This window comes from Dioscorea cayenensis, chromosome 3 (genome assembly GCF_009730915.1).
Source record: "Dioscorea cayenensis subsp. rotundata cultivar TDr96_F1 chromosome 3, TDr96_F1_v2_PseudoChromosome.rev07_lg8_w22 25.fasta, whole genome shotgun sequence".
Taxonomy (NCBI): Eukaryota; Viridiplantae; Streptophyta; class Magnoliopsida; order Dioscoreales; family Dioscoreaceae; genus Dioscorea; species Dioscorea cayenensis.
The window spans coordinates 14,425,894-14,438,978 of NC_052473.1; the positions used below are offsets into that span (position 1 = coordinate 14,425,894).

At 32.2% G+C, this 13,085-nt stretch overlaps 1 protein-coding gene across 1 annotated transcript; it reads right to left on the bottom strand.

Moving 5' to 3' along the window:
- Positions 1–4,224: 4,224 nt before the first annotated feature.
- On the bottom strand, positions 4,225–12,776 carry LOC120283008 (RING-H2 finger protein ATL48-like). Its single transcript, XM_039289833.1, has 2 exons — positions 12,547–12,776; positions 4,225–4,737 (listed from the first exon to the last, which is right to left on the bottom strand). The coding sequence occupies exons 1-2, from the start codon at positions 12,629–12,631 to the stop codon at positions 4,556–4,558; spliced, it is 267 nt and encodes an 88-aa protein (XP_039145767.1). The 5' UTR covers positions 12,632–12,776; the 3' UTR covers positions 4,225–4,555.
- Between the last annotated feature and the right edge of the window lie 309 nt (positions 12,777–13,085).

A 13,085-nucleotide genomic window follows, 5' to 3' on the forward strand; every position in this document is an offset into this window, starting at 1 on the left:
TATAATACTCTTTCACATGCTCAATATTATAGTAGCTAGACCAACTCTCATAATATAGCAAGCTCTAATAATATATAAACTATCCTAAGATACTAAAATACTAAATATACTTCAAGAGATGACTTCCATGCATTGAACTAAACTAATGAAGGTTCTATATATATAGACTATATACACTTCTATAATCAAAGTATTCATTAGGATAACATGTCATTGATAGGATGTTTGAACCATATATATATATATATATATAATCTTCTTGGCTCATGTCAGCTAGGTATTAGGGTTTGCATTGCACCATGAAGGTGGATGGAGGAAGCTTGACAGGGGATCATCAGATCAGATCAGGGAAGAGAAGATAAGGATGAAGAGATGATGTTAAGTTAAAAAAGCAGGGTGTCACCCACCACCCCACAAAAAGAGAAGGAAGCTAATCAATCAAAAACTAAATGGCCCCCTCTCACAATGCTGTCTTTACCTAACCACCTGGGACCTGAATTGAACTGGGAACCATGATCTAGTGTAGTGCATGATCAACATTATGTATACATAATGTAATATTGGTTCTAAAAACACAAGATGGTGTCAACTCATGAATGCCAACATGTTTGCTTTGGATTTTTACTTCTTTACAGAAGGGACTGCACATGGGAGCTATGTCCCATGCCATTGAAATTAGGGAGATGATGTTGTTGGAGTTCAATTAAGAATAATCACTTTCCTAATTAATTAAATAACCATTCTTCATTCATGGGTTAAGGGATGGTGTTGCACCAATCACCATTGACTAGCAAGATGAAAAAGAGAATAGAAGAAACCATGTACATTTCCAAGTTCAACAATCTTGTTAGCTTTTCATATCACCATAAAATCATATTCTTTATTGTAAAAAGTAGAGGCATGTAGTTGTGAGATAGACAACTCTAATTACCCATTTGTAATTTTCTGTGGAACAATAATGACATTCTAATCATATCAACTACATATCCTCATAAATTTATATATTTGTGTTAGCTTTTCTGTGTGGTGTGCTTCTTATTTATCATACTGTGATTGTTATAAAGCATGGAAAGAAGAAATCATCTACATATATATATATATATATATGTATACATGGACATCATATTTGTGTTTTGATTTTTAAAAAATTTCAATGTTTCAATGAACTATTCACATAAAGAATTTACACTTACATTGAAGAATTATTGAACTAATTTACTTGCCTTATTTAAATAAGGGGGATAAACTTGAGATAAGAAAATTTTGACAAAAAATAAAAAGAAAAAGAAACACTAGCTAAAATTCTGACATTAAATTGAGAGAGAGATTGAGAATGATGATGCTTCTATATAGTGTATTTTTCAAGATAACTTTTCAACTGGATGATAACTTGTTTTTCCTCCATCTCTGAGTCATTTTGCAAATTCAATGGTTAATTAGCTCATGTGTGTTCTTTTAACTTATTGAGTTATCTTTATAAAAAAGGATGCATGCCAAAGATATGGTGAATCCTTAGGAACTATAAGCACAGTTCATGATGGAAGATGCCAGAACGTAGGATTGTGACATTTTAACCATGTTATAGTGTTTTAGAAAGGTAGTATTTCATTTCAAAAGGGATCAATATATAGTACCATAATTTTTTAATGTTTAGAAATGGAGGAAGCCCAATGACCATCTCTGATATCAGGTTTTTTTTACATATGAGTAGGATTTGTGTTTTTGCTAAAATTTAATATCAGTTTAAAACTCAGTTCATACAAGATAATGACACATATATTAAAATATTAATTTCACATTTATACACACCTTAATATCATTCATCTACATTTCGTGAAAATAATAATAAAAGTGGTGGAAGACAATTTTATTTCAAACTAATGTTTACCGCAATAACCTCATCATAATTAAATAGTGCGGAAAGGCACTACCTAACAATGTTATAAAAGAAAATTTTCATTCTTTAAATATATAAATATAAATATAAATTTATAACTAATTTTAAAAATTATTAATATTAATAAATAACTATTAGTATTTATAATAAAATATTTAATTTAATTAATATTAATTAAGTCAAATTTTAGTCATGTTATATAAAAGCTTGTTCCTCAAAACTAATATAAGAAGAAAAAAAAAAAGATTTTTTTTAACTCAACATTTTCATCTTTCACCCAAAAACCAATGTCACATAATGAGGATTCACTTGGTGTGAGCAAACTCCATTTCAAACTTCATCTAGCCAAACAATGTGGAATATACATTATATACAATTTTATGAAAATTTAATTATTTAAGTAAATATATATTAATAATTACTAATATTAATAAATAATAATTATCATCTTAAAAAAAATAAATTTTAATATTAAAATACTTAATTTTTATTAATATTAATTAAATCAAAATTTGACCCGTTCAAACAAATTATTCTTTCATCCAATCTAATATTTGAGAAAAATTCTCTTAACCCAGCATTCTCATTTTAACCAAACACTAATATCAATTTAACAAAATATGATCAACCAAATCGAGTTGTTGAGAGCCTCATTGGTAAATAACACTTGAGAATAGTTTATGGTTTTTCTTAGTAAATATATAATGCAAATTTTGTAATATTTTTCCAAGTTTCTAAATGAGATGATGGACAATATCTTATTTAAAAAACATAAATAAATAAATAAATAAATGTATATATGAAGATGAAAAGAAAGTAGGGAGTAAGTAAAATGTCGGTGGGTGAGGAAAAATAACATGAGATTATAACGGCCATCCATCACATCCAAAACAAGTTTGTGGGTTAGAAATTGGTGATTGATGATGAAGAAAGAAAGAGAAAGAGAGAGAGTGTGTGTTTGCTGCAGAGTGTCAGGGAGCTGTGGAAAATATGCATGCAAACCCAACAAGTCAAGGGAATCTATCTATGTATCTATCACCCTTTCTTTCCACTTGAGTTTTAAGTCTTTGTTGTCACTTTTTATCTTGTTTCCTTCAAGGACAGTGGATTAGAAACTTGTGTGCCCTTAGATACAACTGTAACCCATCAAGATTTTTTATTTTTTTTTGTTTTTTATAAAAATAAATAAATTATGTCAGAGATATGTATAAATTAAAAGTTAATACCTCAATTTATTTGTGTTCTCAGACTGTATGAACTAAAATTTGCATTCACTTCCTCAATAAGAATATGAGTATGAACATTTTATATAAAAAAAAATTAGTGTCAAAAATAAAAAAAATCATGTTGTTTTAAAGATGAGAATTGTTTTGTTAGTAAAAAATTTATATTTATATATACAAAAGAATGAAAATAGAAACAGAAAGAATGTAGCAAATAATTCAATGAATGAACAGAAGAAAGAAGGATGATGATATCATCCTGACCACCTTTCAAAAGAAAAACAAATGAGTTGTACAATAATGCAACTATTACAAGGACATGCAAAGAACTCAAGAAGGCATGAATGAGTTAATGTGATTTGATTGATAGAGAATATATATATTAACATATTCAACAAACTTTCTGAAATGTTCATCAAAACAGTGAGCAAGATTCAAACAAAAAGCTTGTGCAGGTACATGCAATTGCAACAGTGCTCAAGAACACAAAAAAAGAAAAGAGAGGAAATAGTAGTAATGGAGTTTGGACAAGTGTTTCAATGAACCAACAGTGAATTGGTAAGAGTACAAAATTGAAACTGAAAGCACAAGTATGATGATGTCATTCCACTTCCAAAAGAGAAGAAAATTCCTGACAAGAAATGCATCTAAAACCAAAGACTTACAAGAGGTTATAAACATGTACAAGAAGTTCTCTGAGATGTCAGTATCAGGAACTAGCAAGCCCTACATCTTCAAATAGTGACCTAGATTTAGAAAAGAAACCTTGAAGGTACATGTAACATTAATCAAGAATGTTTGTAGACATATACACATCATGTCAAGATTAAACCTTGGTAACTGGACAAGCTTAAACCCTAATTCTATGTTCATAGTTCCCTTATTTCCCCACATTCATTATTTCATAGTTTATAGTTCCCCACAAAATTGGTACAGCTTAGATCAAACTAGGCTGCTGTTGCATTTTCAACCATATCATATAAACGTCATCTCATACAGGAAGAGAACAGTGATTGGCAATGAAAGCATATCATGCAACAAAACAAGGCAAGAAAAACAGAAGATTTTTGTGTATATAAAACCTGAAATAATGCGGAATGCATGTAATTTAACAGTTTAGATTTGATGAATTGCAGTGAGTAGAGGAATTCCAACTTTTATGAATTACAAGAGTAAATAAGTCCTACTCAGCACCTGGTGTATGAGATCCTAACCAGGTGCAAGAATTGTTGAAAGACCATGAGCATTATTACCTGGAAGAAATTTAATTCAGTATTTGAACAAAGCACTAGGAAACAATTTTTCTCCCAAAATTTTGCATGGGTAATAACTCAAAGCCATGTGTTTACAATATATATATATATATATATTTATATGCTTTAGTCTCAAGTTAAGGCATATGTTTCTAAATAATGTGCTAATGGTTTCAACTAACCTAATTTTGCTTCTTTGAATCCTTGAGTTTTTCTCCATAGAAATAGGCACTGCCGACCATCAAAGCAACTGTTGCCCCTTGAGCGACCACACGAGCTCTCATCAACTTTTGGCCCAGTTGAGAATTTCCACGTTTAAAGCTGATTAAGCCCATTGTCAGAACACCAGCAGTGACAAAGGCACCTGAGAAAATACAGTATCAGATACCAATGTTAAATTATGTTATGACTGATTAATGTCACAGGATTTAATAGACGAAGAAGACTTGGTGCACACTAAACTTTGATTTGCCAACACCCAAACTTCTAAATTGCACAATGCTTCTATCCTTGGACATCTTTCTGCCAGAAAATAATCCATGAAAACTTTAAAAACCTGACATTGGTGGGATTTTTCTAGCTTCTTTAACTTTCAGCAACTAAGATTATCCTTCAGTTCACCACATCCCTGTCACCTTGGGCAACAACACGAAGATGGCTATTCTTTGGTTTATTACAAGTTTACAACATGGATTTCATTTAAGGCTTTAATTATATCCTGCTGAATACACCAAGGGCAATACTCAATATTTATTAGAGAGTAGAGTCTTGTGTGCTGAGAATATGTTCTGCCTAAATTTATAAGAATAAAATACATGACAGAAGTAATTCTTGAAAACAAATAGTTGAGAAAGTGGATTCCACTAGAGCATGGAAAATCAATGCGCTGTTGAAGAAATTGTTCAGTGGTTGGCAATGAAGTTTGTTTTAAGTAAAAGCAAGATAATTACCAAGAATTTCAAATTTTAGACCATTACTATTCCTGAAAGTGAAAAATCAGCAGGATGGCTTAATAAATCTCATATGCATTTTCATTAACATATCTCTAAGTGCACATACTAGCAAAGATGAGGAAATATAATCATCCATTGTCTTTTTCAAGTAATTTAAATGAAGTAACCAACAAAATAAATTAAGCTTCATGAAGCATGGTGATTTGATCTCCCAGTTACACTCCAAAGAAGAGGGGGATGGCTGCCCTCTTAATCTCACCAACACCATATAGCAGGTGAATATATGCAAAGAACATGCCATTTTGGCACATTACAGCAACCAGGAGAGTGAAGGAAATTAGAGGTTCTAAACTAGAATCAGTTTGTGAATGTTTCAAGGAAGACTAATACAGTAATACTTCACTTACAGCTTATTAGTTTCATTTTCACACCTTTTCTTATACATTCATCCTTGGATATCATCCCCCATAAATAACTCTTAATATGAAACACGCTTAATGCAAAAGTCATCATCTAAGACCCCATAAACCAAAGGCTAATCATATTAATGCATTACATAAAAGTCTTAACATGCTTATTTGGTATTAACACATGTATTACTTTGCTTGGTCAAAAATATCAAGCCATTACTTTCAATACTCCCCTTTAATGGTTTGTTCTTGAACTCCCACAACATCTCTTTGCAATGCTTTGGTGAAGATGTCTGCTACTAGGCATTCAATAGCCACATAGTTTAATAGAATCTCCTCATCTTCAATTGCTTTTCTGAGTGATGATTTATTTAAATATGCTTAGTGTGACTATGATACGAAGAATTCTTTGCCGTCAGGAATGTAAATTTGTTGTCACAAAATAATGTGCTAGCATCACCTTGTTTAAATCCACTTTTTTTTTTTTTTCCAAAACTCTTCTAAACCATATTGCCTATGATGTTGCCATGCTGGCAGCGATATATTCTACTTTTCCCAAAGGCAATGCAACATTTTCTTACTACTTGGATAACCAAAAGTGCCCATAAGAATATAGCAAAACCAACTGAAAACCCATAACCAGAAGTGATTCTCAAATCATCTGCACTTCTTGTCAAGTCACTATCACAGAACACAAGTAGCTTCGATTCCTCATTTCTTTCATACATAAGCCAAAAAGTACAAGTTTCCTTGACATACCTCAACACACTTTTTTGCAGCATTAAGGTGGATCTTGTTTGGCTTTTGCATAAATCTAGCAACAAACTGGTAACGTAATTGATGTTTGCCCTCGTTGTATAGTACATTCATCCAACCATTCTTTTGTATAAAGCAGCGTCAACATCTTCACTTGCATCTTTCATTAGCTTCTCATTTGAAAACAATGGTGTCAACTAAATTGGTAACCTCCATTCAAACTTTCTTTAGTATATTCTTCGTATACTTCTTTTGACAAATGGGAAAACCCATCTTTTGTTTGATGTATTTCAATGCTTAGCCTAAGCAATAGTGAAGTAAGCCCAAAACACTCATTTCATACCTTTACATCATTTCTTTCTTTAAGTCTTCAAAACTTTGTTCATCATTTTCTGTAAAGACCAGATAATCAATGAATGAAAAAACAATAAGATTGTCAGATTTACATTGTCTTTCGGCATACAAGGCAGGTTCACATTTGCTTTCATGAAACCCTCTTATTGAAGTATGCATCAACTTGACCATACCAAGTTTTGGGTGCTTGCTTCAACCCATAAAAAGCTTTCAAGTTGTAAACTATGTTTTCCTAGACAAAGGTTGTTCCATATAAACCTGATGCAGTCACCAATCTTTTAAAGCAGCTAAAGCAATAAGTGTTATGATGGTATCATGTCTTGCAACTGGTGAAAAGGCTCTTGGAAGTCAATATGACATTGTTTTGAACACCCTTTTGCCACTGGTCATATTTTATTTATTTGAATATTTCCATCAAGTTTATTCTTTGTTTTGTAGATTCACTTTAGACCACTAACTTTTATGTCTTGGTTCTCCACTAAAACCCAAGTTTTTCTTCTTCCATTGCTTTCTTCTATGTTTCTACTTGGACAACTACTTCAAGAATCTCTGGCTATAACTTGCTAAAGTAGAACTTTGCTATCGTAATCCTTAAACTTGGGGTAATAGAGCTTGAAATTGGTCTGCTTCTTCTCGGTGGAGTATGAGAAGCTTCCTCAATGGTTGCCTCTTCATTTTCAACTCTACCTTTTGTTTTTTTATCCAGTAGAATAATATATTCTTGGGTCTTCCATTTCTAACCCAAGAAGCTTCCTCATCGAAAATATCACCTCCAAAAACAATGACTCTATTTCTTTTTGGACTAGCCTATAGCCATTTGATTTTGAACTATAGCCTACGAAGTTACATTTTTTACCTTTTTATTCAAGCTTGTGCCATACTTCTCTTGAAATATATGCATAGCAAATTGAACCAAAACCTTTAAATGATTTATTGATGGCTTCCTCCACACCAAGCTTCAAAAGGTCTTTGGTCTTAGACAACTATTCTAAAGCATTTATTAATCAAATAGACGGCAGCGTACACTCGTTCACCCCAAAATACATTTTGGAAGTTTTTTCCTCATTGATCATCAACTTTATCATCTCCATGATTTTTTTGTTCTTCCCAAGCCCATTTTGTTGTGGAGTATGCACAACTATGAACTGCCGCTCTACGCCAATATCTTCACAAAATTCTTGAAATTCTTTAAAGTAATACCCTCCACCTCGATCACTTCTCAGAGCCCTCATACAATGCCAACTTTGTCTTTCAATAGAGCTTTGGGACTTCTTGAATATTAAGAACACATTGGACTTTTGTTTCATGAAAAACACCCAAGTCATCCGAAAATAATCATCTATGAATATGATGAATGTGATGAAGGACATGTTTCCAATATGAGAGGGTGTCTTCATGTGTCTGTACACATCAACATCAACAAGTTTCAAAGGTTCATTAGCCTTCCAAACACCCAAGAGCTATGATATTCACCAAGTGCGCATGCTTCACAAGCACCATGCACTTCTTGAATTAGAGGTAACTCATAAAATTCCTTATGTTGTAGAAAGTACAAGTTTTGAAAATTCAAGAGCCCAAATCCTATGCTATATCCAAGTGTCATTATCAACTTGCATTTACTGTGCTTCCATATGGGAAAGTAAGTGGAAAGCTTCTAATTCCTCCATTTTAATGTTGGCTGCAACATGTTTCATTTCACCTTTGTCATAAATCTCGCACAATTTCTCTCAAAAATGAATAGTGTTCCCTTAAGCTATTCAAGACTTGGTAGATTTTGCTTCAAGTAAAAAAAAAATAAAAATAAATAAATAAATAAAATAAAAATTCCACATCTTGTACATCTTCTTTTTTTCGTTCTCTCAATGGCTATTGTGTCTTTGCGCTTTGCTTGGATAAAAGAACCATTTTCCATCTTCACCTTATAGGGAAGAGACGCGTCAATATTCACAAAGATATCTTAGTCGTCAGTCATGTGATTGCTGCCACCACTATCATGATACCATACATAATTTTCTTTCTCAAAGGTAATTGACACGCATAGAACATGTTACGTCACCCTTACAATCTTTATCTTCAAAAAAATTTATTGTTGGTTGGTGGTGTACCAACAATCTTTTTGAAGATGGGCAAACTTCTTACAGTTGAAACATTAACCAATAATCTGTTAACATGGCTACTTGTTTACATATAGTGCATCAAAATTATTTCACATCATCATGATTTTTTTTTTTCCATAATTATTTCTTCATCTTGCTCTGATTGTATTTCTACCTCCACCTCTTGCTTGCTTTCCACCTCTAGAACATTCACTTCTACTTTGATCAAGAGATTGTTTATTTATTTATTTATTTTGAATGCCTATTCAATCCTAAACAATATTTGCTCACGAGATTCAAAAGATCCCATTAACTCATGAATAGTCATATCTTTGGATTCCTCTATGGCAACAGCAATGGTACCATTTTTTTTGGCAAAATAATCAAGATTTTTTCTACCATTCTTCCATTGTTATTTCTTTTACCAAGGGTTCACATTTGGTTTATTAAATCCACAAGCTTAGAAAAGCAATTGTCATGCTTTCTTGTTCTTTCACCTGCCTATTCATCTTTCTAAGTGATGGAGTTAAAGGTTCTCCAAACCCATCTTCAACCAATCCCAAAGTTCTTGGGAAAGAAATAACATCTTCATCTTGATACTCCAATGATCAAAATTTCACAATCAATTTGATTGCAATTGAAGGATGTTGGATGCTCATGTTGTATGTGCTTGAAATTGTCACTATCATCTACTTTGATCTTCAAGGATCTTTTTGAGGAATTGTTTTTCTATCATTTCCTTTTGCTTCAACATCCACTTGATGGTAAATCTTCAAGCTCTGATTCCACTATGACAATAATTAGAGGTTTTAAACTATAACTAATTTGCAAATGTTTCAAAGAGAAGGATTGAAATTTCACTCAATAGATACCACTTGATGATGGTGATGAAGCTCATTAGTTTCTTCTTCATTCATTTCTTTATGCATTCATCCTTGCATATCATCCCTTATATATAACTCTTAATATGATACGCATACAATAAAATGCATTGCAAGTATATCATGTTACCTTGCACGCTCTCCCACTAACATTATGACAACCTAATTAAATATAGTTCATAGGTAGTTGGACTACGTTAATTTAATATTCAACTTTCTTCCAAATTTGGGTCAATGAGAGGTTACCCCAGTGAGGAATCAATGTAAGCCTCAAAACACACCAAAATCCAACAATCAACAGAACTATGCTGTTCAGACATTGTTAAGAGGCAGATAGTAAGACAATAACAAAAATCATAGCCACCCCAATAATGAATAGCTTTTGATAATGCTTTTACTTTTAAGATTTTATGGATTTTTAAACTTCAGATTTAGAGATGAGGTTCTTTAGACACCCATGTTCAAGTTACTCAAATCATATCCATCTTCACCAAGAAAACCAAGTTGAAGAGCTCAAGCGGCAACCATGCTCCAGTACCTATAATGAATTGTCTTCATTAGGAGATAATGGAATCATTTTTCCCAACTCAAGTAACTTCTAAAAATCATCCAAAACAAACACCACATTGCCTTTTCCATTTTGCATCTCTTTTTCCTCTCTTTAGGTCAGAAATATGATCACACTTGCCAATATTTCTCTTTTATGTAATTGCTACTCTAGACTCCTATGTCGTTTTATATGCTTCATTTGCATAATTTTTCATCGATTTTCAATCACCATTCCCTGATTGTCTGGTTTATCTTCTTTCTTACTGGAATTATCTTTAGTTATAGTTCTTTCCAGTGGATTAAGACACCCAAAGTGGCCATCTGTTATAGGAATTTAGAAGTGCTCACTAGAATGGATCAATTGTCTATACCTCAAATACAGTCACATGATCAACTTATTATTAATTTAAGTAGCAGCAATGTAAAAATACTTCACAAAATTTTTGAACTTGATATATGTCAGGCAATATAAACTATGGTTCTTCTTCATTTACATATTACATCAGGCAAAAGAAAGATTGTTGAACTTAAAGCAAGAAAAAGATACCTCCGATCAACTATTCAGTTTCTCAGCATCAGAAGACCAAATACAAGCATGTTGATGTGATACTCTAACTTGCAGGTGATTGCTGATAAATCATCTAACAATTTGGCCTTTTTGTTCACACTATTAACTGAGCGCACTCCTTGTCACAAGCAGTCATTATAAGGAGGCATGTCGGTCGTCACCAACTTATTGTTATTTCCTAGCATTTTTAGTATCAGGAGTGTTAGAGCTGTAAGTTTGCACTCACTTTTCATCATCCATGTCTTTGACCTCATGTAGAAAATATCATTAATCACCTTTTTTATACTCTAATGAACTTTGAATGCTTTGTTGATTTGATGCTAAAAACATGGTGCTAAGCAAAGGCAAACACAATTTTCAGGTTTAGTTGCTCAAATTTTGGAATTTTTTTAAGTAGATAAAACACCATTAGACGTTTCAGAAAATTGCAAAAATATGTTCAATAAACTTGTTCAGCAGTAGCCTGCCAACAATTGCCCAATAAACAACCTTAATACTTTAAATAGTTCCGAAAAGAACAAATGAAAACAAACTTCCTGCCACCCGCAAGTGGTGACTGATGCCTAAATGCCATAACCCATTTCAAGTTACATCTAAGAATGAAAATGATCAATAATGATCTATAAAGCCTTTAGAATCATTTTGAGGTAAGAAGTGAAGCTTTAAATGGCCACAGAAGAAATGTGTTGAGGCATTCACATTAGAAGCAGTAACAAGTGGCTGATGCAAGAAGGTAATGAAAGTCAAGCAGTGTCCATATATTAGTGAAAATAAAAACTTCATTAGGACTAAAGAAGGTTTTTAATACTCACAGGAAATTTGCAGAATATTAGACCATAAACAAGAACCCAACATTTAAATTTATCATTTTATTTATTTTTCTTATTCACAAACTTATTAGATAATTGACAACATCTATGCTATAAGCAGAGCAGCTTTAATGCCAAAATCATGAGAAACTAATTTAGACCCAAGAACTGATTACAACCAGGTAAAGATGACTAGCTACACACCAATTAAATGTCAAATTGACATCCAATTTTCCTTTGTATGAAAATAGATGTTTCCCATCCGAAATATAAAATCCATTTGCCTAAATATATGATTTTGGAAACCAATTACAAGTTTGAAACAGCATAAGTGGAATTTAAAAATCAATATCTGTCCTAGGTCACACAATAAAATGAATAATCACCAATCAAAACATTTTTTTTTTCTTACCATATTTTCACAACTAGTTTCCAAGTAATCACAAACACTAAACATCAATAAAAAACATCACATATATAATAGAGAGTGTTAAGCCGTACACTTCACACATTTGATCACCCAAATACATAGCCTGCATAAAGAGAACTTCTTCATCTATTTGATTCTATGCAAAACCCTAATAGTTTTCAATTCAAACAAACATTCCTCAAGACACCCAACCCGGCATAATCACACTTGAACATCAAAAAGAATGCGAGTACTCATGAATTCACATACAAACAAAGAACTCTAGATCAAAACAAACCATCCAAGAAATCCTAAATCCAAAACATTAAAATTTTAAAGAATGAAAAAACAAGGGAGATGAAATCGGGGATTTGGAGGGAGTTCTTACCAACAAGGACGAGAGGGTTTCTTGGAGACTTCTTCTCCTTGAAGAGGTCCTCGAGTTGCGGATCAACCGCACCCATCTTCTCCATTGAAGGCTTTTCCGTTGATGCCTGGACGGATCTCAGCGCCGGCGATGCGGTGTTGGGGAATGCCCACGGCCGAGCGAATCAAAGTTTTCTCACTGAATTTGAGACAAAATCGATGGAGCAAAGAAAAAGTATGAATGATGGAAAAATTTCACCCTCTCCATTCTTAAATACATATCATTCAGAGATGTTGTATAAAAATAAAAAAAAATAAAAAATAAAAAATAAAAATAAAAATTTAACATAAAAAACAACCAAATTACTATTATCTCTCTTGAAATCACATGTATATATATATTTTACTATAAATATTACTCTTTTCATTTTATATAACTTTAGAAATTAAAAATAGATAAAATTGAAAAAAATAAATAAATATTGTAAGACGACAACTATTTTGGAATAATCTAAAAGCGACATAGGCTAGAATGTGAGAGTATATATATATATAGGTAAA

Coding starts and splice junctions, on each gene's coding strand:
- LOC120283008 (XM_039289833.1), bottom strand. CDS start 12,631: ATGGAGAAGATGGGTGCGGTTGATCCGCAACTCGAGGACCTCTTCAAG. Junction 4,738..12,546: donor AAACCCTCTCGTCCTTGTTG/GTAAGAACTCCC, acceptor GTATTTTCTCAG/GTGCCTTTGTCACTGCTGGT.